The sequence below is a fragment of the Hemicordylus capensis genome, chromosome 11 (genome assembly GCF_027244095.1).
Source record: "Hemicordylus capensis ecotype Gifberg chromosome 11, rHemCap1.1.pri, whole genome shotgun sequence".
Taxonomy (NCBI): Eukaryota; Metazoa; Chordata; class Lepidosauria; order Squamata; family Cordylidae; genus Hemicordylus; species Hemicordylus capensis.
In genome coordinates this window covers 27,570,577-27,597,121 of record NC_069667.1, presented here as the reverse complement: position 1 = coordinate 27,597,121, position 26,545 = coordinate 27,570,577, and the positions used below count along the sequence as shown (strand labels likewise).

The following is a 26,545-nucleotide window of genomic DNA, read 5'->3' as shown; positions in this document are numbered from 1 at the left end:
TTTCGTTGAAGGAAACAACAAGTAGCAACATTTCCAAACCATAGAAAAAGCACACAATTTGCAAATCCTAACTACTACCATGATGGATATTTATATGCCACTCTTAAACCAAAGTCCTCAAAGCGATTTACATAAAAAATTAAACATAAATAAGGTGGCTCCCTATCCCCAAAAGGTTCCAAATCTAAAAAGAAACAAAAGGCAGATACCAGCAACAGCTACTGGGGGGGATGAGGTGCTGGGGTTGGAGAGGGCCAGTTGCTCTCCTCCTGTTTTGTTTTTAATGTGGTTTTAGAATATTGTTTTACATTTTTTTAAATTGTTGTGTTTTAAATTTCTTGTTTTTGTTTTTAACTAATGTTTTAATGCTGTTTTTATCTGTTGTGAACCTTCCAGAGACATAAGTTTTGGGTGGTATAGAAATATGTTGGTTAAATAAATAAATAAATAAATAAAGTAAGCAAGTAAATAAATGAATATCAGAGAATCGCCACTTTAAAAGGTGTCTCCTAATGGCACAGCAGGGAAATGCTTGACTAACAAGCAGAAGGTTGCCGGTTCGAATCCTCACTGGTACTATATTGGGCAGCAGCGATATAGGAAGATGCTGAAAGGCATCATCTCTGACTGCGTGGGAGGAGGCAATGGTCAATCCCGACCAAAAGAAAACCACAGGGGTCTGTGGGTGCCAGGAGTCAAAATCGGCTTGATGGAACACTTTACTTTACTTTCTCAGTTAGCAGGGGTAGTTAAAAATGTTAAATACAGTTTAACAGTTTAAATATAGTAGGAACTTAGATTTTCACAATGCCACTTTCTTTCTTTCAAAGATCTTCACATTCAGTTAAACTTTAAACAGAACTGTTTATTCAAATGAAATGCTGTATTCATCAATCCATTTACATCCAGAATGTGTCTATTTTCCTCAAAAAAACCACTATAACTTGAAAATTTTTTATTTTTATTTTTATATTTTATGTCCCGCTCTTCCTCCAAGGAACCCAGAGCGGTGTGCTACGTACTTAGGTTTCTCTTCACAACAACCCTGTGAAGTAGGTTAGGCTGAGAGAGAAGTGACTGGCCCAGAGTCACCCAGCAAGTATCATGGTTGAATGGGGATTTGAACTCACACAAAAATGGTCACATATTCAGAATCTACCTGGCCATTCTGGCCACCTCTTCCAACTTCTTTCTAATATTTGGATACCTCTTGCTGAAAACTATTAATTTTCAACTCCTTGAATTATTGAGCTGCCAATAACACGTCAGTACTCTTCTCTTTTGGATCTTAGGAACATAGGAAACTGCCATATACTGAGTCAGACCATTGGTCTATCTAGCTCAGTATTGTCTTCACAGACTGGCAGCAGCTTCTCTAAGGTTGCAGGCAGGAATCTCTCTCAGTCCTATCTTGGAGAAGCCAGGGAGGGAACTTGAAACCTTCTGCTCCTCCCAGAGCGGCTTCATCCCCTGAGGGGAATATCTTGCAGTGCTCACACATCAAGTCTCCCATTCATATGCAACCAGGGCAGACCCTGCTTAGCTATGGGGACAAGTCATGCCTGCTACCACAAGACCAGCTCTCCTCTCCAACTCAAGTCAGCCAGCTTCTTTTGCAATGAGTTAAACTGGATCACTTGCACAAACAGCTGAATTAAGCAGACAGAGTCATGACCTCAACCATCTTGAATATGTGGCTATGTTGGGGAACTGAAGGTAGATTAAACTAGCCAAAGCTAATAAAGAGAAGATTGAAATAATGTTCAGGATGTTCAGCAGGAACATCCAACAAAAGGATGTTCAGCAGGCATCACAATCAGTGGCGAATAGCTCCCATCATGCATGGACTCTTGAGCGCTATTCAACATCTGCATGAGTTACAGGTGGCCCTCGATATCCACGGGGGTTCCATTCTAGACTACAACCGCAGGAAATGAAAACATGGATAAAGAGACCTTGAAACAGTGGAAACTGGGGGATTAGGGTCCCTGACGTTAAAAGGGGCTAAAAAGTGGGGAAGAGGCAGAAGTACATGAAATAAAATATGTACCATGCTCTACCGTATCCACCTGTCCAGCAATGAACCTCCCAAATCCCCAATTTCCTCTGATTTTCTGTAAAAAAATTGCGGGATTTTTTGTCTCCATCCTGCAAAATGGTAGCCAGAAATGACATTGGAAGTCATTTCTGGCCAACCAGGAACTGCAGGTAGGCGAATTCTGCCTATTTTAAAAACCAAGGATAATGAGGTTGGGTCTACGTTACCCTACTGCAGATATGTGAAACCGTGGGTGCCAGGACAGCGGATAACAAGGGCCACCTCTATAGTGAGTACAGGTATAGATGTGTACACATGAACAGTTACCCACACATTATGTTGAACACAGGTATAGCAGTACACTTCCTATATGTACCATGCATTTGAGGGGCCTGTTCCCAGGTTTGCTTAGCATATAAATGCAGCCATTCACACTAAAACATGTACAAGTGTACAGACATCTGTATGCTCATACAACATAATGTTTGGATAGGGCTTTGATTGCTCAGCTTTACTATGTTAGGATACTGTTATTGTACCTGGAACTTTCATCTGAACTTTTGCCCAGGACGAGAGGGTGTTGCAGTGGTCCGAAGGGGTAGAATGACTTTTTGTCGTTCCACTCATGGAGACCATTGCAATCTTCTGTTTCTGATACACACTGGCTACCATCATTCACACTTTATTGTCACTCAAGGCTAAAGTAGTGTGGAGCTTTCTTTGATTATTTTCTGGAAGTTGTGATAGTACATAATATGGAAGCTGGTATCCAGACAACAAGTTATCTATCCAAGTTAAAAAAGAAAGAAAGAAGAAAAGAATAAACTAAAACAAATGGAGCATACAATAAAATAAAATCAGAACAATTAGAGCATAACCAAACTATCCCAATAACTTAAAAGCAGCAACAGCCCAATCAAATGAACAACTTTCTGTTCTGTGGTCTTCCTGACTGAATACAATGAGTAAGTGGACAGGTATCTCTAAGCAGAAGGTTCCACAACAAGGGCTCCACCAAAAAAGATTTCCTCCTCCTCATTGCAATCAGCCTTATCTTCAAAATCAAGCCTCCCCCAAATATTTTAATGCCCAAGGATAAAAATCTTAACGCTTGGGTGCTGGCTGGTAATTTCAGCAGTAATTTTTATAACATGATTTTAGAGATATCATAATGCATCCAGTTTTATCCTGGGACAGCTCCAATAAGATAACAAGAAGATGAGAGCTATCTGCTTTCCTCTCCCTGATAACATTCAGGCTTCGGCGTTAATAAATCAGCTAAGAATACACTGAATAGTGTAAGTAAGGCAGCAGGTATCTTTCATAGAACATTTCTGACATGGGTAACCCATGGTAACACAGCAGAGTTCTAACAAGTAATTATTACATGCTCTGTAAAGTAAAATGTGCCGTTAAGTCGATTTCGACTCCTGGCGCCCACAGAGCCCTGTGGTTGTCTTTGGAGGGGTTGACCATGGCCTCCTCCCACGCAGTCTGAGATGATGCCTTTCAGCATCTTCCTATCTCGCTGCTGCCCGATATAGTACCAGCGGGGATTCGAACCGGCAACCTTCTGCTTGTTAGTCAAGCATTTCCCTGCTGCGCCACCAAGTCCATAAACAAACAAGGAAACTTCCAGACACAGGGAGGAAGGGAAAAACCCCACCAAACCTTCCATACTGCAGTGGGGAAACTTACTTGAAGGGAGTCCACTTGTTTGGGGAGGCTGCCAAGCTCTGGCAGGCCTGAAAAGAGGGCACTGCCGCCATCCTACTGTGCCAGTTTCTTCACTTCTGGGTAGGCGTTCAAACTTAAAAGCGTGGCTCTCAGAGAAGACAGGCCAAAGTTAATGACGCAAGTGGCAGGGCAGGAAGCCAGAGGAGGAAGTCCTTGCACCTGAAGGGCGCTGCATGGAGGGATTGGGAGGAATCTCAGCACTCCACACGCGTCGCTGGGCTGCTGCTTGCGGGAACAGCCTTATTATCTAGTCTGACCCAACTACAGCTGATACCCTACGTTATCGGCTGAACTAGAACAAGCAAAGTGGCTTTACCATTTGAACCCTTCAAATTATTCTGATTGCTTCTTCAGTGCTTTTCAAAGGCTTCTCTATGGTTTTGATAGTCAGTTCTCCTCCACCTCTCTCCCATAAGACACATTAGAACCAGATCCTGGAAGCCTGGGATTCTGCATCCTGCTCCTTTCTCTCAACTCTACTAAGCATGTGTTGCAGTTTTCATCACAATTTATATCCCCCGCCCCCATCACCTCTTTCAATGGAATGCTGAAAACTGAGCAAGTAAACCGTGTGTGTGTGTGTGTGTACACACACACACACACACACACACACACTCTCTCTCTCTCTCTCTCTCTCTCTCTCTCTCTCTCTCTCTCTCTTATTTATTTCTCACATATCCATGCCATGATTGAGGATAGTTGCTGCTACTGAGTGTCAGCAAACAAGTGATTGCTAGAGTGATTGCTACAGGCACCTCTACAACATTCAATGAAGCATTTAACAGGAACATGCACCAGTCTGTTAGCTTGGTCATCAGATCATTTCACTGGCTCGACTTTCAATACATCATTGATATGGTGCATGGTTTTACCTACGCCACATGATACTGTTTCTACAAACTGGACAGTCCCCTCAGTGAAAAGCAGTATAATCATTTATAAAATGAACACTGGAGAAAAGTCTAAAAGAGGAAGTATAATATTTCCAGTGCCAGAAAATAAGAAAAGGTGTCCTCTTTTTATTCAATGTCTACGCCCCTCAATATCAATATTCTCGGGGAGGCTCACAAAAATAAAAGCAAGAAGAAAAACCAAAACATCCAAGTTGGAAAATATCCTGCGAATTACACTATTGCTAATAAGAAACGTATGTGTGTGTGTGTGTGTGTCTGTGTGTGTGTCTGTGTGTGTGTGAGAGAGAGAGAGAGAGAGAGAGAGAGAGAGAGAGAGAGAGAGAGAGAGAGAGATATTTGTAAAGGGTCTGGCACAGAGTTGGCACTGCAGCAAATACATTTTAGATATAACACTGGCAAATCTGGTTCCCTAGGCTCACCATGGAACCATTACAGCAGTTGTCCTACAAGCTATGCTAAGAGAACTGGTTGTTTTGCCCTGACATTCCCTCTGCCACCTATAATTATTGGAAAACCCAATTGTGCAGAAGCTCCACTGAAACACGGGATAGGGAGGGAGGGAGAGAGATCAATCCCAGGGGATGCCCTGGCTTCTGGAGAGCAGCAGTACAAGAAGCATAGTGTGCTGCCATGTTGACAACTCAAGTGGCTCTTTCCTTAGGAACTGAGGTCAAGACACATTGGCAAGGAAGTTTAATTTTCCACCTAGCAACTACCTACCTCAAGTACTCTATCCTTTCACCATTTTTAAAGCACCTTCTCTTGCTTTTCATGAATACTTCATATCTTTGAAAATTTTCACCATCCAAAACTCCTATAGACTCTTGTTAATTATGATTAAATATATATATATATACAGCTTTTCAACAGAAAGTTCACACAGGAGTTTACATAGCAACGAGACTGAGAAAAAGGAGAAAACCATTCCTGCTCTCAAGAGGCTCTACAGAGTCTACAAAGTCAGCCCAATACACTGTAAGAAAAGAGAGGCCTCTCCTATATGAACAGACTGCAATACAAGCGTGCCCACTAGAAACTACGAATAAGCTAAATAAAATATAACATGAGCAGCGCAACAGTCCTGATAAAATAAAATCTATGAAACCCTCATCAAACTATTTGCCTTTTCTGCCTCAGTAACGTGTCTATCAAGAAGGTAAGCAACAGTAAACATAAAAGTTAAAATGTCTTGGAGGACCTGGCCCATCTATTCCGAAAGTCTAGGGTGTTTCTATCCCTATTAATTTTGTGGCATACGAGTTTTAGTCCCTTGACTCTCCCTTGATGAAATGACTATGAAGACAAACTTACAGGGGGTTAAGGCTAATATCAGGATTTGGAATGTGCTTATAAAAGCAATAAAAATGCAAAGCTTTTACTTTTTAAAAGTCCAGATTACCTTGTTATCTGCCTATTTCATTCAAATGATTTTTCCCAAATGGTAAGAGGCAATGAAGATTAATTGTTATTATTATGAATGTTTCTTCTTTCAAGTAACTGGGTGATGCCAAGAGCTTACTCCAAAATAGGGCTAAGTTTTCTAGCCACTGAAATTAAAAGCATGATGCATTTACCTCTTGACCTTTAAAAAATAAATAGAAGGGGAAACCAAAGAAAGTAACAGCCTACTTTGGATATGGGGCCACAGTACAGTGCAAGAACATGGCACGCAGAAGGCCCCAGTTTCATCTTGCGGTAGGGCTGAGAAAGATGCCGGCGTGAAGTCCTGGGAGAGATGCTGCCAGCCAGTGTAGACCATACGGAGCGAGATGGACCAATGGTCAGACACTGTCTGTATAAGGCGACTTCTATATCCCCAGAGTTATTATACACACACACACTTCTATCTTTGGGCAATACTGCTAATATGGAACCTCCAAACCTATGTATTGCTATTCGTGAACAGAATCCTTCAGGGAAAGCATTTTAAACTACAAAAGGAAAAGAGATTCGCAAAGGTGGAGAAGTCAGAGCTATTGATGCTTTGTAACTGTGCTATCTGAACAAGGCATGTGTGCTCTTCGGAGAGTGATTTTGGGCCTCAGAGAGCTTGCTGGGCGGATGGGATGGGGAGAGCAGGAGACCGGCACCCAGATGTGGAAAGCCACCCCTTAGAGGTACAGTTAGGTAAAACCTAACTTCAATGCATCACAAAAGAATAGGAAACAAGTGCAGACAGTGGAATACTGCTGTAATTTGCAACAACACAGAAATAGCATTTCAGATTATGCTGCCTGATTTTAAGGGCCAAGCTAAACTTCCGAAAGCACCTTAAAACCCAAGTGCTGCTGTTGAAAATGGCTGCCACATGCAGAGTTTCTCATTCTTGCTCAAAAACATGTCGCTGAACTTACCTCATATTGTGAAATTACAACATTAAACTCTACTGGGCATTTAAAGAAGAGGAACGATACCGAGTGACTTTTGATGACTGCTGCACATTTGATGTAAAACAACTGCATTAGCTCTCAAATCTTGCAGTATCCTTTGCTTTTGTCTACAACACAGATTTCTTTTACGTGACTGTTTAAAGTTATGTTCCTCTAATAAGGGCCCTTTTCTTTGTAAAGAAAAACAGCAACTTTTAAAAAATGGATTATGTTCTAGAGAAGGAAACAGTAAAATGTGAGAGGCCAAATGAGCAGGTTTGATGTGGCAGTTGTCTTTTTGGATTATGTTAAAAGGAGACTTGATTAAAGTACATAAAGGTTTTAGCGGAACATTTCACTTTCTAGCCAGGATGCTAAGACAAAAGGGTATATGTGGGGGGGGGGAAAACAAAGCAAAAACTTTAGAGCAGATGTTAAGAAAGCTTTTTCTTAGTTGGGGGCGGGTGGGGAACCATGTATGAACAGAACAGTTAAGCAGGCAAGGTTGCTGAGCTGCAGCATTTGACTGCTTTAGAAAACTATTTAACTGGGTAGGGATGAGGAGGGATTAAAACCAACAAGCAAGTTGAGGTGGAAAGCTGGGGGAGAGGGGAACATTTAATGCCCCAAAGAGACAAAATTCATCCTATATAATAAAAGGCTAAGTGAGTGGCCGTGGCTTTGGAATGTTGGGGATCTGCGTCCCTGCCTCCCTGGGCTGTTCTGGGCCTGCGCAAAGCGCAGGCCCAGAAGAGCCCAAGGGACACAGGACTGCAGACACCAGTGTCCCACAGCCACGGGCGGCCATTAGCCGGTGTGTGGCGGCGGGGGAAAGTGGCCGAGGCGACGGCGGAGCCGCCGCCTCGGCCATGAGCTGCGGCACGGCGAGAGGAGGCCGAGGCAACCAGAAGCGGCCGCCCTGAAAAAGGCGAGGGCAATGGCGGCGGGGGAAGACCGAGACGGGGGACAGGGAAGCTGGCCGAGGTGGCGGCGAAGCCGCCAACGAGGCCCCCGCCCGCTCACAGCCGTCGCCCCCGCCTGCTCACCCTCCCTCCCAGCTGCCCAAAATCACCTTCCCCGCTCCCCCCCCCAAAAGATTAAGGGCCAAAATGGCCCATGAGAAGGTCGCCGCCCCCGCCTATCGCCCTCCCGCCCACCCAGCTGCCGAAGACCACCTTACCCGCTCCAGCCCGAGGGAAAAGAGAGGAGCTCACGAGCAGAGCTCCTCTCTGTGCTAAGTCACTGCTCAAACTGCCGCTATGGACGCAAAGGACGCCTATTGCGTCCATTGCGACAGTATGGGCAGCAGCTTAACACAGAGAGTAGCTCTGTTCCCGAGTTCCTCTCTTCTCCTTCGGGCTGGAGCGGGTAAGGTGGGCTCCGGCAGCTGGGTGCGCGGGAGGGCGATAGGCGGGGGCGGCCACCTTCTCATGGGCCATTTTGGCCGTTATTCATCCACACAACCCCCCCCCCCCAAAGTATAAGCAAAATAAGGAAGAACAAAAACAGAGACAACAACAACAACAAAAACAAAAAGAGAGAGGGGACAAGGGGGAAAAAAAGAGACAGAAAGAGAGAGAGAGAGACAGAAAAGACGGGATAGAAAGCTAGCGCCCGTTATCATAACGGGCTTAAAAATACTAGTGTTAGATATTAGAAGAACTTTATTTGCATGCTAAATCAAACGAAAAAGTGGCTTGGTTCACACAATCATTTGACTCAAGGTTTAATGTGGTTTACCAACATTAGTGTGACTGTATGGAACCCACACCAAGATGGTTTATAGTCTGAGATGAAAGTGAGATTTCTGCCTTGGTATCAGTGTACAACAATCACGCTAATTTTATTAACCGATTTAAACCTAGATTCAAATGATCGTATGAATCAGGGCACAATTTTCTTAATGACCAAAATAAATATGATCATGGCAGAGGTTGCAAAAACCCCACAAACAAGCTTTATGTGGAATCTAGAGAAAGAAAGGCCTGTCTCTCTCTTGGTTAGGAAATGATTTCACTGAGGCAAGTTATCCGCTACTGAGGGAGCAGCCTGTAGTGAGAAGTAAGGTTCCAGAGAGCTCCTGATCTCCATTAGGATTCATAGAAGTAGACTTCTTGTGTTCCACAGAGCCAGCTCTGTTGCTTCACTTCCCCAAGAAGAAAAATACAAAATTAATGAGTTTCGCACATACTATACATCTCGAGGTTTGACAAACAGATCTTTGCACACCAGCATAGTTGTGAAGAAAATCTCGAAGGTAAATTATTAAAAATAAGAAGAAAGAAACTGACTGTAATGCGCAAATCTCCTTGGATATTAAAGATGCAGTTGGTTACAAAGCGGTCATGCGCTGGTAATGAAGACTGGCTGAGGTCCCAAAGGCTTTTGCTTTAAATTAGCCTAACTGCCAAAAAAAAGAAGAAGGAAAAGTTATCTGAAGTGGGGGTGGGATTAATTTATTGTCATAGCCCATTAGTACGATGAACTCCTGATTAATGGGGAGTTAATGTACAACACAGGGAGAGCTTAGGGTTTAACATTTCCCACCAGTTGTTCACCTACTTCTCCTGGAGGAAGAGCAAAAGAAACTTTTACATCCCTCCGTACGCACCTGAATATTTTATTACCTCCATGGAGTGAATAACAAATTCAAACCACCTGTGATGGTGACAAGCAAAAACAAACAAGCCAGAGACTAGTGAGCAAAGCAGTAGGCCAACTGTGTGTTTCCCAATGGGTAGGAGAAGAGGGAGACCCTGTTGGCACTCCGTTTCGGGGCTGATGAAGAGGCAGCATGTTTGACACAGGACTTCTGAGAGATGTCATAAAGGATTAGGACTCTTAGCAAGGTAAGCCACTGTGAGAAATTCAGTGAGGGAATGAGTTTTGAAAACTGGCACATCAGCGCTATCGGAATAGCAACACAGCACAGCAATTCAGCAGGTATATGGACTTCGGGGGAAACTAGCAAGATTGTGTGTCTCAGACTCTGCACAATGATCCTGCAATGTACAAGAAGAAGCCCCAAGAAGCCCCCACTACACCCGATGAGGCCTTAACAGAACATGGAAGCTATATTTCCTTTCTTTCAACATGCATCAAAATGTTATATTGACACATTTCTACACAACATTGTGGACCGCTTCAAAAGCCCAGAAGCTGGGAAGATGATGGTATTTTAATGTTGGTATGTTGACTGGTTTTATGCTATTGTAAACCTCCCAGAGATGAAAGTTTGGGGCGGTGTACAAATTTGATAAACAAACAAACATTGTCAGAAACCAAATAAATAAATGTCGTCAGGAACCATGAGCACACACTCCCAGCAAGCGTGTTATGTGAACCTCCTCAAGGCCAATTTCCATGCTGTCCGGCATTCTACAAATAAATAAATAAAATACATATCTTCCCTAAACACCTGCCTGGAGGCAGTAATTGGCTGGATGAGGGATAAGAAACTGAAGTTGCATCCAAATAAAATGGAGGTACTGACTGTGGATCAGCTGCAGTGGCGCAGCAGCTTGCCTAGGGAGCAAGAGGCTGTGAGTTCGAATCCCCGCCAGTGTGCTTCCCAGACTGTGCCTAGTAAATAGATATATATAGTCACCTATATTGGGCAGCAGTGATACAGGAAGGTGCTGGAGGCGGATGCTCACTTCAGTGACAACGGCAAAGGCATCATCTCACACTGCGTGGGAGGAAGGCAATGCTAAACCACTCCTGTATCCCACCAAGAAAAACACATGGCTCTGTGGTCACCAGGAGTCGACACCGACTCAACAGCACAATCTTTCCTTTCCTACTGACTGTGGGGGGTCAGAACCCGAGAGATGGTTTAGATCTGCCTGTTCTGGATGGGTTTACACTCCCACTGAATGACCAGGTACGTAGCTTGGGAGTGCTCCTGGACCCAAAGCTCTCCCCAGTTTCTCAGGTTGAGGCAGTGGCAGGAGCACTTTTTATCAGCTTCGGCTGATACGTCAGCTACGTCCATTCCTAGAGGTAAATGGCCTTTAAAAAAGTAGTATGTAGGCTTGTAAGCTCCTGCCTTGAGTACTGTAATGCACTCTACGTGGGGCAGCCTTTGTACATAGTCCGGAAAATACAACTGGTACAGAATGAGGCAGCCAGATTGGTCTCTGGGACAACACGAAGGGACCACATAATGCCGGTTTTAAGGGAACTGCACTGGCTGCTGATATGTTTCCAGGTGAAATACAAAGTGCTGGTTATTACCTATAAAGCCCTTAATGGTTTGGGTCCAGGATATTTAAGAGAGCACCTCCTTTGTCATGAACCCTGCCACCTATTACAATCTTCTGGAGAGGTCCAGTTAAGGTTGCCACCAGTGACCCAGGACTGGGCTTTCTCTGTGGCTGCCCCGGGGCTTTGGAATATGTTCCCTGCTGAAATAAGAACATCTCCTTCTCTTCCCTCGCCCCCAGGAAGACCCTCAAGACTCTCCTGTTCTCGCAAGCTTTTAATTAGAATTCATTTTAGTAATTTTAATTGTTTTCATTGTGTCTCATGTATTTTAATCTGTGTTGACTTTTAAATTTAATTTTAAATTTTGTACACTGCCTAGAGATGTACATAACAGGTGGTATAACATATGATTGATGGATGGATGGATGGATGGATGGATGGATGGATGGATGGATTGACAAAGCAAGTGGAGATGGGCTGAGAACTTGGACACTGACAAAAGAATGGCTGTCTGCACTTCTACACTTTCTATTAGTTGCAATATTTAAGGAGCAAAAACTGTGCTAGGATTTCCATATTGAAGAAACTTTCAGGTTTACTCAAGAAATGTATTCAAGCTTAGTTTGCTGTTATTTAGGATTATTTATTTAAAGGGAGAGGAAACTATCTGAAAAACAGAACACACATACAACCATCATGGCAGGCCAAAAGTTGAAAGATGAATAGATGCTTTTAGGTTTCTCTCTTTTAAAAACTTAGCCCAGAGACACATAATGATCAAAAGTAACAACTATCACAATCTCTGCAGCATCTTCAGAGATTGTAGTTGAAACTATATTTCTGTATTATCCCTATGAAAACCTACAGCTTCAAATGCTTTATAAGAAACACATGATAAATCTTCTCCAGTGTTTTGCCTTGGTCCCTCAAAGTCTTGTAAGCTGCTGCTGGAACTATATAAAGTCATATCCACAGTACAAATTGGGACTGAGGACAAAGTCCAATATTTCAATTATATTATGCTTTAAAAAAATGATGTCTGTAGGGAAACCTAACAGACACGAGAGTAAGTGGAAAAAGAAAGTACAATGTTGATTCACATTCATGAATTTCTGTTCCTTTTCCCTGCACTTGTTTTCCTTCAGTTTTTGTCGGAATGTGCAAAAGAAAAACTACAAACAACATCAGACAGAACTCAGAACATTCCACTGGTCTGCATTATTATTTTATTTTACCTCTCTGAATTTCCTTCACATTTAGAATAGCTGTAAGACTAGTTACCAAATAAGCACCCCATTCAACCTTTCAAGTCTTGTATATGCAGGGGTTTTTTTGTGTGCCAGTATAATTTTTAAAAGGACAACAAATCTAGTAAGAAACAAGACTTATAGTTAGGAAGAGCAAAAGTCTTGTGTTGGAAAGAGAGCTGGCCCTGTACCAACAAGTTCCAGATTTTAGCAAATCATGATTCCTGAAGATTCAAATAAGGCTGAGTTCTGATGAGCAGGATAAGCACATGTTATGGCTGGCTGAGGTTGTCACTGCAGTATGCCCGTATGCACAAAACCATGGTTACCGGCCTAAAGCTAACTCCAGTTTGCCATGCCAAACTCCAGTTGGAACCTTTGGTTAACTCTAAGTTTCGCCGCCAACAACTGAGGTTTTGCTGCCGAAGCGTTGCACCCGAATGCTGACTCAGCTATAACTGCAGTTCCGTGCCTATTCCAAACTTCAATCATAGCAGCGGTGGGTATGTGCCATGGCGGTGGCCGGGCAGCAGGGAGGGGCTCTCCTCTCCTTCAACTGGAGTTTGGCTGGCCACGGTTTGGTGAACGTCTGCGACGCAATTTGAAGTGAAGAACTGAAACCTCGGCCATGCTTAACTCCAATTAACTTGTACGCCTGAACTGGGCCTAAATGTTGGAGACTTTGTGGTGAACTAGGATCATATCTTCATATGTAGTGATCTTGCCCAAGACTTAGAATACTTTGACATAGGGTAACCCAATATGTAAAAAAAAAAGTCAGTTTACCGCCATAAAAACCTGAAAGAATTTTGCCAAATGTATTTGAGGAGACTGCTTTACGTAGGGAAATCAGTAATAGGTAGTGGAAATGTGAGCTTCACACAAGATGCTTGCTGCTATCCATGTTTGAATGAATATATCCAAACCAAGAACAGAGGAAATTCCACTTCTCACCATATGAGACACATGCAGAGAAAAAGACTGGCAAAGCATGCCAAGTCATTGTAAAAACTGTGGCAAATCTCGATCTTCAGACGAGAGACAGTACTCACAGTGTTTCACAGTTGTGTAGTCTATGGGCAACAAGAGATAAGCATCGTTCTGTTCAAGTAATTTCCATTCCATCCGGTTTTCCTTGCACCGTCAAGAACCACCGGCACTCCCTGGCTCTTCATGACCAATCTCAGCTTTGGGCAATGATGAGAATGCCTAGCTCCATCAGGTATGCTCAACATATTCCCTTCACATGGGGCCACAATTGCAACCCACTGGTCTCTTGTCCTCAAGATACTAACCGTTACATCCCCAAGGGACAAATTCCCCCAAAGCCTCTGCTTTTATTTGTAAGTAGATATGATGTGCAAACGTCACTTTTGTTACTATATCGAAAAATCCCTTTTATGCCAAGATCTGCTCTAACCCCACCCGCCCCTCAGAATGTATCTCTATTTGTTGTAAAAGATGCTGCTCGCCGTCTTCCTGAATCTTCTGTTGAGAATTGTCACTGGAGGATTTTTGACATTAACTTTGACAAGTTAGACAAGCCTCCCTAACAAGGGATTTAGGAAGCTTAAAAATACATTGGATTGTTGGCTCTGTAGTGTTTTCCAATCATAAAGGTAATGTTTCATACTTGATATTTTCCAGTGGGGAATTATGGTGAAATGGATCTCACATCCTTAATCATTCTATTTTTATCCTTCGTCATAGTCACCAGCTTACCCTACTATGGTAACCTTCAGGTCACGTCATTTCCCAAAGACTCTTAACTTTTCATTATTAAGCACAAATATAACTTAGATTTGTTCACTGATCTAAAATACTATAGTATCAAATGAATGGGGCTTATCTTTAATACTGACAATTTTGGGCACCAATAAAGATGATACTATTGTCACTATCCTAAAAAGTTAGTGGTCCCATTTAAAACAAGTTTCAACATGAAAATGACACAAGCAGAAATATGGATCAGAAGGATTAAATACACATGCAGAGCTTAATGAGTGAACATCTGTGTTATTTTGCTTTGTCTTAAATATACCATATAGCTTCTAGGTTTGTTCTATATATGTGTATCTTTGTTTTTCAAAGGCTTCATGTAGGAAGCAAGGATCATTTGTCTTTTGTTTCATGCAGTCAATAACCACCCACAAATACCTTTGACAACAGTAGCAAACTAAGCAACTCTATTAGCATCAAACCATATGTTCTACTAATGAGGAGTGAACTAGTACTTAAAAATATGTATTTCAGAGGTCTCCCTAAAACCTGTACCTTTTTCTCATTCCCTTTTGTACACTCTCACATGTCAGTTAGCTCAGAATGTTCTATGAATGAAATGTCATAGCCTTCTCTATTCACTGACACATTACTTTTGCTCTTTCTGTTCAAAGAAAATTTTGTTTAGCAACGTATTTCCTGAAGTACTCAACTCATTTTGTCTAATCTGCCACTGTTTCTTACCTACTCCATTCTCACTGCTATCTAGAACAGTGTTCCTCAGCCACCGGTCCATGGACCGGTGCCGTCTGTGAGGCATCACTAATAAAAATCACACACACCCCTGCAAAAAAAAAAAAATTGGGCCAGCGGAGGCCACCAGGAGCTCTCTGGAGCTCGTTTCCAGGCAGCCCTTGCTGCTGGATAACATTCATTTCACTTCTTTGAAATGAACATTATCCAGCAACAAGGGCTGCCTGGAAATGAGCCCCGAAATCTTTTTAGGGTGTGTGTGCCTGGGGTTGGGGGGGAGAGACCCCCTTACTAACTCCTGGTCCAGAAAACAGTGCATGAATAATGTACCAATCCATGACTCCAAAAACACTGAGAATTACTGATCTAGAACAGTGGTTTTCACGTCTTCTGCTTACTGGGAAATATTCCAGTGTCAATTTATCCATCTGTGCATCTGCCATTCAGAGAACTCTGGGGCACATTTTAGGGCACACTTCAAGGTCATAAGAGCTGCCAGCCAGGCATGTTGAACTTTACCATCCCTCGCATGTACCAAGGGTGTGCCCCCAAACATTTGACACGTTCATGAGATTGAGCATTGCAGAGGGAGGTCAGTAATGACAAGCAAGCTTTCTTTCAAGGAAGCATGTCTGCTATTCAACTGCTGAGATTGAGAACATCCTCTTAAGTTAGAACAAAGCTAGATCCTCTAGGGCTGTTCAGAGAATAATTCTCAGTTGTGGACTCAAACCGTGGAATACGAGTCTCTTGGAGGCTTGGGAAAGCCATAATCTGAGCATACTCTGAAAGTGGTGTTGACACTTGAGGAAATTTCAGCTGAAGTTTGATGGTCAGCATAGGATGGAGGAGGTAGAATTTTAACATTTGTTACATTTTAGTTATCTTGTTTGGATGTTCTATGTACAAATTGGTGAAAGTTATTGATGTCTACCGTCATCCAGTCGGGATGGGATTTTGACATGCTGTGCCACTTCTATTCAAGGTGACGAAAAGACTGGTCACACCATAGGGATGTGGGACTGAGTGAGCAAAAGCTGTAGGTTTCTTCCATTTGGGGAGGAAAAGATTCCTAACCTTTCCTGGCAACTGGGCCTTAGATGGGCAAGAAACAAGGAATAGCAAGGAATAAGAGAATGTTTGGATAGAGGAACAGTCTGTCTCTGGAGCTGGATGCAGGACTATGAGAACTGGGGAGGGTTCTCCTTCCCAAGCTCTTAAAGCTTCCTATAATTAGCATAATCCTGCCCTCTGGAGCATGCGGGAAGGATAACCCATGTGAGATGTCCTCATCCAGCAGCAGAGAAGGAACTATAATATATCATAAGAATGCAACGTTCCATATGAAAACACTGTCCAGGACTACTGGTCAGAATGACTCTCAGATACTGTATATTTGACTGCATACAGGTGATGGCATTGTCTATGGTGTTGTCGACAAGATCCTTTCTTGGCATCTCATGGCACCCCTTCATCACTACCAAAACATAACTAAAATCATACCACCCAGTCTGTGGTAATAAAATCTACAAAGGAGACAAAATGAGTGTTGATTTAAGATATGAGGACGAGGAATTCAAATACAGAGTTACAAAGCAGAAACACCAAGTAAAACAAGAGAACAAACAAGTCAGGTTCATGGAAATAAGTGCCCTTTTCCTGAGAAGCAAGTCTTTCTGTCCTGAAGGAAGGAAACCATTTTGATGGTAATCAATACCTGTAGCAGCTCACAAAGCAACCAAGAAAGGTCAGAGCCTGTACCATCCACACAGCCTTCTTTAGAACTTCCTTTCTTCCTGATGCTTACAGATAATGTGATAATAACTTATTTATAGGGAACATTTTGCTGCAAAATCATGTGTGGAGAGGAACTGCAAAACCCAAAGGGATTTCTCTGGTTTTCAATGCTTTGATCAGAAGAACAGAAGTAAGTCCCCCCTCCCTTCTTCTAACATTGCTTTAAAAAAACCCAAAAAACAAATAAACCTACAAAATAGTTCATTCATCATAACAGCTTTGGAAAAACACAGAACATTCCACTGGGAAGTCTGTCAACATTTTGGAATATTTGATTCTTTGCCAAGTGGTTGGTGGAAACAGAGCATTTTCAATTAATTTCCATATTATCTATTCAGCAAACTTTTTAGCAGCTTTGGAAGCTTGATTTAATCAGAACCAAGATTCTATTATTGGACATTTCTTATCTCTCTGATATTTAACTTTTATGTTTGAAATAACAATTAGAGAAGCAAAGTATATGCTTTCCCCAAACATTAAGGTACCAAACCTTCCTGAAAGTAGACTTCACGGATGTTTATTTTCTCCTCAAATACTAGTATTGTAAAAGCTTAATGTCTACATAGAATATTGACATGACATGTCTATGAAGATTATGTCTATGCATTTATATATAATTAAAACACACACATAGGCACTGTACTGTTTTTATGGCAACTTATTTTCAAAGTAATTCTCTTTTTGCAGTTGGGTTAAGAGTAAAAACAGAAGCATGACTGTGGATTTTTGCAAAAACCTGGTGGATATTTACACTAATGGCCAAGTTCAAATGCAACACCAGACCTTTCAATTATGCTAAACTCTATTAGCATGAGACCTAGGATCTCACACTTCTTCCTTGCATTCACATGTGAGGGGAGGAAATGTTTTGCTTCTGTCGGCTCCTGATAGAAAAAAAACCAGAATTTGCCATTGCATTTTAACCCAACAATTCCTGGTTTGTTCTAACTGCAATTTCTGACCAAGCTTGGCAATGTCTTGCTCTCAAACTGCGTTCAGAAGAAACTGGATTATTTCAGGTTAGGATTCAATGACAAATTCCAGATAATTTTAAACCAGGAACAGAAGCAGGATATTTCTAACCCTTGTACATGAGAGGGAAAGAAGAGCAGGGGAAACCCAAGGCTCTTGCTAGCAAATGCTAAATCAACACTTAATAATTTTAAACTAGCATTATGTCTTAACCAAAGCAATATTTCTGAAGCCCATGTAAATTTGACTCTGATTCTACTTGCTTTGGGAACTATCTTAATAATGCATATGCCACAGGATGATTAATTCATAGGGGAAATGATGAACTAAAAATGACCAACTACAATATAGAAAAATGGAAATTAGCATTAGCTAACTTAAACAATTGTCACCACCACAATTTACAAAGGACATTTCTCTCTTCTCCTTTCATTTTATCTGTAATACAAATAGGATGTTTAACTCAGAAGTCCTCCATTAGGTTATATAAAGAATCCTCTAAACTCAGGAACCAAGGAGACTTAGTAGAAAAGCTATTTTGAAAAATAGGGTTTTCCGGTAAGCTAATTTGCAATTGTCAATTCTAGAGGGAATGAGCAAAACACGATACTGTATTACCCTCCTACCTTGAGTCTCGTCTTTGTATTTTGCCCCTTGTATTTTCAAAGATAAAACAATCAAATATGAAAACTTCACAACAACAAAACTTAAAACTTTTTAAAGAAGGTGCCAGTGGACAAACATTTTAGATATATGGAATTCCCACTCCACAACTCCTATTTTAGTGAGAATACCAATAATGCAATCGCTTAATGTTGACAGAAAGACATCTTTGAACTTACCTACTTCTTGACATCCCATATGCAGAAATACCTCCATTTTGTTACCCCCTGACTGAAAGATAAGGAGATCTCCCCATTTCCAGATGGTGTCACTTGGAGTCTGTTGTTCTGCTAAGCGAGAACTAAAGTGTGGAGTTCCACAAGGCTCCACACTGCCTCCAATGCTCTTGAACATCTACATGAAATCGCTGGGAGTGATTATCAGGAGGTTTGGCACAGGGTGTTATCAATATGCTGATGACACCCAGATCTACATCTTCATGTTGACCTCGTCAGGAAATGGCATATCTCCCTCCAGTCTGACTGCACCCTACTCCTCAGGGTCAGGGTCTGAGCCTGAGCTGCCAGATAGGGTGAAGCTGTGCCTTGCTTGTAACATCTGTCCAGACTACACACAGGTACAAATGGAGACAGATTTCAGGTAAAAAATGTGCCTGGTTGCAAAAGAGAACTTTGCTCACTTCAGCTGTCCACATCGCATGGAGGTTTGAGAACTGAAATTATGTGTAAACCTAATCTCCACAATCCAGACTTTAGCATGTGTTATAACTTTTGAATTGAGGACTCTTAGCATGGGCATGCCCCAGCCATTTCAAATGAGGGAGCAGATGCCCCCCCCCCCCCGGCACACTAATGGGATCTGATTCTTCCACTGAAATGGATGGGGAGGTTTTTGCAGTTAACTGATGAGTATCCAAGTTCCTGTTCCCACAGAAATGATTGCTGGCTTAGAAATCTTGGCTATTCTTTCTACTCTGCTTAATTAAAAGACTCAGGGGCTTAGGGTCTCTCTCTCTTTGTATGGTTCCACAAAATCATTCTAATTTTTGCATGACAGGAAACAAAACTCAAGAGGGCTCACTATGCCCACTTCTGCAATGTGGAGATGGGGCCGTAGCTCAGTGGAGGAGCCCCTGGTTTGCGTGCAGAAGGCCCCAGTTTCAACCCCGGGCCACTCCAGGTTGGGCTGGGCAAGATTCCTGCCTGAACCCTTGGAGAGCCGCTGCCAGTCACTGCTGAGGATGCTGAGCTAGAGGGAGCCAAGGTCTGACTCGGTAGAAGGCAGCTTCCTAATTCAATCTCAATAGTCCTGATGAACAGCCAAGCTTCATTTTTTACAAATGTGCCAAGTGTCTGGCTTCTGTAGCTTCGAGAGACTCTTCCTTTAGTTACTTGAGTTCCATTTATTTTTATGTTTATGAAGAAAAGTAAAGACACAGAAAAACAAGCACACTTCGTCGTCTGGTGGATGCCACTTTTTCACTGTTAATGTGTTAGCAGTAATTTCCTATTACAGCAGATTTGCAAAATACATTCGAAAGATGCACCATTTTAACCTATTAAAATTAAAAACTGCTTCAGTCAAGAATCTACAATAAAATAAATTGCACGTAGTAAAGTTACACTCTGAGAACTGTTTGCAGCCTCGGCACACAAACTGCTGATAGTTACTCAACAGATTAAGGCTTGCTGCTGGCGATATGGATCCAAAAGCTACCAACTGTATGGCAAATGGCTGAGCACTATTGATAATTCTAGATGATTTGAATACTCCCTGGAGACAAGGATCATATTCTGGACCATATGGTTTTTTTCTGCCTATCCCTCATGATGCAGTTAATTACAACAACCCACAGGCAGCTACTGGGAAAGAGATCAGCAAGAACCCAAATTTTAAAACAGAGAAAAACAAGGGGGTCGGGGAATTCTCCATTTGACAGGTATTTTTATATACACATATGAGAACTATATACATAAAGGATCAATCCGAAAAAGAATCAGTATCCAAAATCAAGAAAAAACCAGTATGGGTTGGGCCCCAAGGACTGTGAGTCGAGTTGCAGAAGAGGCCTTTTCTGTCTTTACCACCACCCTCCTCCTCCTCCTCCTCGTTGCAACCTTATGCCTCCAGAAAAGTGACTTCGGAGGGTTGGGGGGTTGGTATAGGCACTGGAGAGGAGAACCTGCAGAAATTATCTCCCCCACTCCATGGCAGAAGTAAGTTATGCTCATGCAAGTAACCTTTGGCTTTAATCTCTTCTTGGACCATGATTTCTACAAGATAAAAACCAGTTCTATGATCCAGAGCTCCACGTGTGCTGTGAAGCTTGCACAGAGCTCCTGCTCCTGCAGGCCTTTTCATGCACTTTAATCAGTGGGCAAGTCTCATCACATTTCATACAAAATGATGTTCAAGTGATTCATCACTGTTAACCTATTATAGCCATATACACTTGATAACAGTTTTCACATGTTAAAAAAGACACTCCATGTATGTTGGAAACACTAAACATCCTAACAAATAATCACATACAGATTCTACAGATCTATGATTAAGCATTAAAATATTGGACTGCAACTTGAATTAGTAGTTCTGCTTTGCAACGCTATAGAATATAAGCGGACATATTAAGAAAACGGCACAATTATCCGGAGGTGAGGGAATACGAACTCAACTTTACTCACCAAGAACAACGTCCGGAACATGCTCAGATCTCCAAAGAATTCCTCAATGCTGACCGTTTTGGGATCAAAACAGAAGTACTCCCCCAAGTGTTCGTATAACTTGGTCATGTTGTTGTGCATGTTAGACAGCTTTTCATACTGCTCCTTGGCACTTTTAGCAAAGCTGTGGTCTTAAGTTAAGGAAGTTCAAATGAAAGGAGTAGCAAAGCAACACAACATGAACGGTTTCAATGCAATCACTTCCATGCAGTCCTTCTACTCAACACAGACATCACATATTCTAGCATGCTCCAGGTTTAACAAGCCTCTCCAAGACACAGCCTTCTGAAGATGGAGATCATTGCGTTTCACAACTCTCTGATTTTTTTTTTTTTTTACTTCATAACTGCTGGCTTTTGCAGTGCAGCATCCCTTGACTTTTAAACCTTGAGGGTGATCTTACGGATGGCCCTCTGAAGCCTGGGCCCACAAGTGGTCAAAGGACAAACCCTGTATAATGAGAAAAAACATCACTTAGGCAATATTCCCCCCACCCATGAGAATAGCAGCAGGTTTATGTGATCATTATAGAGACCTGATTTTTCATATGTTAGGAAATCAAATAAAGAGTGAACAAAAATGGAGAAGAAAAATAATAATTACTGGGACTAGGAAGACAAGGATACTGTATATTCACAATCCGTACACAGTTACAGCCAGAAACAATGTCCCAAAGGACCAGACGGTTAACACTATTTATTATTATTATTATTATTATTATTATTATTATTATTATTATTATTATTAATTATTATTATTTTACATTTTATATCCCGCTTTTCCTCCAAGGATCCCAGAGCGGTGTACTACATAATTAGGTTTCTCCTCACAACCCTGTAAAGTAGGTTAGGCTGAGAGAGAAGTGAGTGGCCCAGAGTCACCCAGCTAGTATCATGGCTGAATGGGGATTTGAACTCAGGTCTCCCTGGTCCTAGTCCAGCACTCTAACCACTACACCATGCTGGCTCTATGTGAGTTAGATAACACTATGTGATATCCTTCTTTAAAAAAAAAAAAAATCAGTAGTTTCCAGCTCCACTTCTCTATTTTTCAACTGCAGTCTATGTAGCATAGTGTGTATTTTTTAAAAAAAACTGTTAAAGCTAGCCTTGTTCCAAGTGCCACTGTTCTATCCCAGTAAGCACACTGGCCCTTTGTATTAGTAACTGAAGAGGGCTGGAAATCAAGGCGAGACCTACTTGACCTTCACAACAGTTTTAGTTACAAATTGCATAATTGTCACTTGAAGTGGAAGGAAGCAATTCCACGTAGAAATTAATTTTTTAGAACAGTGTGAATGCAAATAAAGGTAAAAATTGTATTACGAGAATAATTAAGGCCTTCCTTTTCTTCTTCTGCTCCAAATTCAATAAAAGCTTCATTTAATAATAATAGAAAGTGGCACAAAACATAATTTAAGTCACTTAGCCAACAGCAGGATGTCTAATGGTGCTGAAGTGTTCCAAGGCTAAAACCACCCATCTGGTGTCTCAGGGCTGCTGCCACACACCGTGGGACACATTCGGGACCCACCGGGGCATCTGCACAATGTGAAAGGCAGTCCTGAGAATGCTGCACAGCAGAGCAGTTGCGTAACCACTTAAAAACAGGGTCTGCAGTTGGTTGGCACTAATTCTGGTGTCCCCCAGAAGCAAGAGAGAGAAGCAAGGGTTCCACTGGCAAGCAGGACCTAGTCCAGCCACGTAACGGCCACCTTGGGTAAGCTAAGCAGCTCATGGTCTGGTCAGGGCCTTGGATGGCCCAATGCCAGGGACCCCATGGACGCCACCTGGAGGTCCATGGTGAAAGAAAGGAAAGACACAAATTAGGATTAGCACAAGCTGCCTACCCAAGTCTACATTGTGTTTAGGCATACCACACCCTCCCAACACAATATATCTAAAATACAGTGCCGCTGCTTCATATGACTAAAAAAACCCTACACTGTAGTTTCCAATGTAAACTAAAGAATGATGTTGTCTCTTGGCTTCCAGGACACAGGCAAGCAGGGCTTCTATTAACATTTCCAAATACCATGTTCTTACTGCATTGGTGTTTTCCCTTGTAGCGCCACATCAGAGATGCTAAGATCCAACGGGCAGGAAAGCAAAATGCTTGCAAGAGTAAGTATGGTATGGAGAATGGGATAGGCTACCTGTTGGAAACATAGGAAGCAGCTGCCTTATACAGAGTCAGACCACTGGTCCATCTCACTACACAGAAGCTCTCCAAGGCTGCAGGCAGGAGTCTCTCCTAGACCTACCTGGAGGTGCTGCCAGGGACTGAACCTGGGACCTGCTGCATGCAAGCAGATGCTCTACCACTGCGCTACTGCTCCATCCCTAAGAGGAATATCTTACAGCAAACCACACTCACATGGAGTCAGCCATGCAGATGCAAATCAAGGTGTACCCAGCTTAGCAAAACTGACACTCCGTGCTCACTAGGGATGTGCAGATCGATTCGGGTACAAATCTAGCTGATTCGGGTGATTTGGAGACAGAACAAATCACCCCGTAGTCCATTGGCTAGATTCGGGTACAAATCGATTTGTGCCAGATTAGATTTGAATCAATTCGAGATTCCTCCGATTAATTTTCCCAGATTTTCAGCTTTCATTAAAAACAAAAACAAAACCTAAGCTCTAGCCCTTATAGAAGTGGCGTTATGGAGCAAAATGTGTGGTCACTATTTTTCAAGTGTTTGGATTATTTGGTGTATAACAACTTTTCCTCAAGGAATCCCTATGAGGATTCATTACACACGTTCATTTCTTCTATGCATGTTGACTGACTCTGTCAACTGCTATGTGTCAACTACACTCCCCTCCCACCCGCAAGGCAGTGGGATATGACTCAGTTTATGTTCTAGGAATTTTTTCAAGTGTTTAGACTCTTTGGTGTCTAATAACCTTTCCTCATAATGAATCCCTATGAGGATTCATTACACACCAAAGAGTCTAAACACCTCAAAAATCCCTAAAATATAAACTGAGTACCCCAGTGTGTGTGTGGTGGGAGGGGTGTAGTTGACACATGGCAGTTGACTGTGGCACTGTCCAAAGACAGTCAAAATGAACAGAAGAAATGAAGGCACATTTTGCTCCATAACTCCACTTCTACAAGGGCTAGAGCTTAGCTTTTTTAACAAAATAAAGCTGGGGATCCATGTTAATGTTAGGATAGGGCAACTTTGAATTCCCATTATTTTCTATGGTGGAAATATACAAAATCACTAAAAACTTTTTAAAAAATCATTAAAAATCAACCAAGTGCCCCACTGCCTTAAAATATGGGTGGAAGGTGGAACCCATTGGAACCTACCCACCTCCCAAATATGGTGACCCTAGGACCTTCATAAGTGGTACAAATTGATCTGAATCTGAATCCAAATCCCCCCAAATCTGGGGTGATTTGGGGGGACAGATTTGGACACAAAACAAATCAGGGATGATTCGATTTGGACACAAATTGAATCAAAAAAAATGATTCATGCACATCCCTAATGCTCACTACCACAGGACTCGCTTTCCACCCATGTACGTGGCTCAGTATTTAATTTCCTTCTACCATGTAATCATATATTCTATTTATTACATTTATATCCTGTCTTTCTTCCATGGTGAAACTATATACTAACTGCAAACTCAGATAGCAGAGTGCTTATCTGTTTGGAAGTGAAATGGGGTCACCCCCCAAAGACGGTATTAGTTGCTATATACTTTGGAGGCTCCTTGGGTACACAGGTGTAGATAACTTCGTAAATTAAAATAAATCTTTCAACTTTCTTTTGGAGACTCTAAAGCCATTTAAAAAGTTCAAAAGTTAGAAGAAGTTATCCTTGTTCTTGAATTAAGTGGAAGAAGAAAAAGTGAGGAAGCAAAATGTTCTACAAAGCAAGTGGACAATGAAAACGTAGGATGGAATCGTGCGGTGCCTCATTCATAGCAGGCAGCCTGCCATTATCGGCATGGAGTATAAAGGAAATGGGACTAACTCGATGGAATAAATGGGCACAGATGTGGCAATGAAGAGGGAAGTGACAAAACGAACAGCTTCCAGAGAATAGCTGACATAACTCACTTAAAGCAAAAACCTGTGAAGGAATTTTGGACTTTTATTCTCCACATCACATACTTCACGAGGTTCTATGGAAACTGCCTGCTCCCAATAGGAATTAAACACTCTCTGGAGCAGTTGTAAAATGACACAGTGCTATAATTAAACAATATGCACCTGTCCCCCAGTTTGTGTCAACCAGCACGTTTAAAACCCACAGAAGCCCTGCAAATTTCCAGCCGATTCATTTTGTAGCTGGAGGGAACAACGGGGGAAGAAGAACACCCAGTTAAAAGAACAGTTGGCCATTCTACTTTCTAAGGCAACACATAAAGGAATACTTCTGTATAATAATTCAGGGATAGCTGCAGATCTAAAACACTTCATTTTATAGTCAACGAATGGCTATGTTTTGTTAATTTCCTTCATGCTCACTGACAGTAAACTATTTGAGAGTAAACTGCATTGCACAACTGAATGGACACTAACCACTGCGGGGTGGTGGTGGTGTGTGTGTGCGGATATAGATAATATATATTTGTGTAAAGCAACTTTTCAGAGAGAGAAAACCACAAACACAATTGCAGAGCACAATAAACCATTTGTAATTAATAAAGAAAATTCACAGTAAAACACAGTTTCCGAGGTGAAACGAAATCACCTCAATTGTGGGCTGCTATTATGACAGCAAGATGAAAAGCAAGCAAAAGATGACCATTGACACACACTACGTGATGATGCAAAGGAAGTACCTTGGCTAACTTGTTTTCATTAAATAATCTTCAGTAGAAAGCTGGGGGAAAGACATTTATTTATTTTTTATTTATTTATTTTTACATTTTTATACCGCCTTTCGTTAAAAGAAAACCCCAAGGTGGTTAGAAAACCCCAGGGGTGCACAACTTCAGCCCTCTGGCTGCTGTTGGACTACAATTCCCATCATTCTCAGTTACAGGGGCCACTAGAATAATTTTCAGTCCTGGTCTGCCCTGCCCCTTATGGACCTCATGCATGCAAGCACTGTTTTCAGACGGTTTCACATACTTTGCCTCAATCTTCTTACAGTGCTTTCATGATTTAAAATGAGCAAATTCCAAACTCCCAAAATTAAATCACACCACTTCTTACTGCTGTTGGGTTACATCCACAGAACCATGAGCAGTCCTCTGCTCTGCTTGCAGAATGGGACTTTCCTATACTCTCCTCCATCCTGACTACCCTCAGCCCCAACCTGCAAAAGGCTGATCCTAAGATGGTGGTGAGAGCCCAGCATTACTAATAACTGCTCAGAAATGCCCCACCATTTAAGGGGACAATCATTTAATGATTGAAGGCTCAGTTGTGTTAAGCAGCGGCGTTTCAAACTATGGCTTGTGCATACACACTGG

The 26,545-nt window shown here is 42.0% G+C and overlaps 1 protein-coding gene across 4 annotated transcripts in view; it reads right to left on the bottom strand.

Annotated features, from left to right (window-relative positions):
• The window catches only part of DIAPH2 (diaphanous related formin 2), a 312,070-nt gene that overhangs the window by 85,789 nt on the left and 199,736 nt on the right, over window positions 1–26,545 (bottom strand). For all 4 annotated transcript variants that reach the window (XM_053274418.1, XM_053274417.1, XM_053274419.1 and 1 more), the window contains one exon: window positions 21,061–21,225. In XM_053274418.1, coding sequence (XP_053130393.1) covers window positions 21,061–21,225 — 165 coding nt within the window. The remainder of the gene's footprint in view (window positions 1–21,060; window positions 21,226–26,545) is intronic.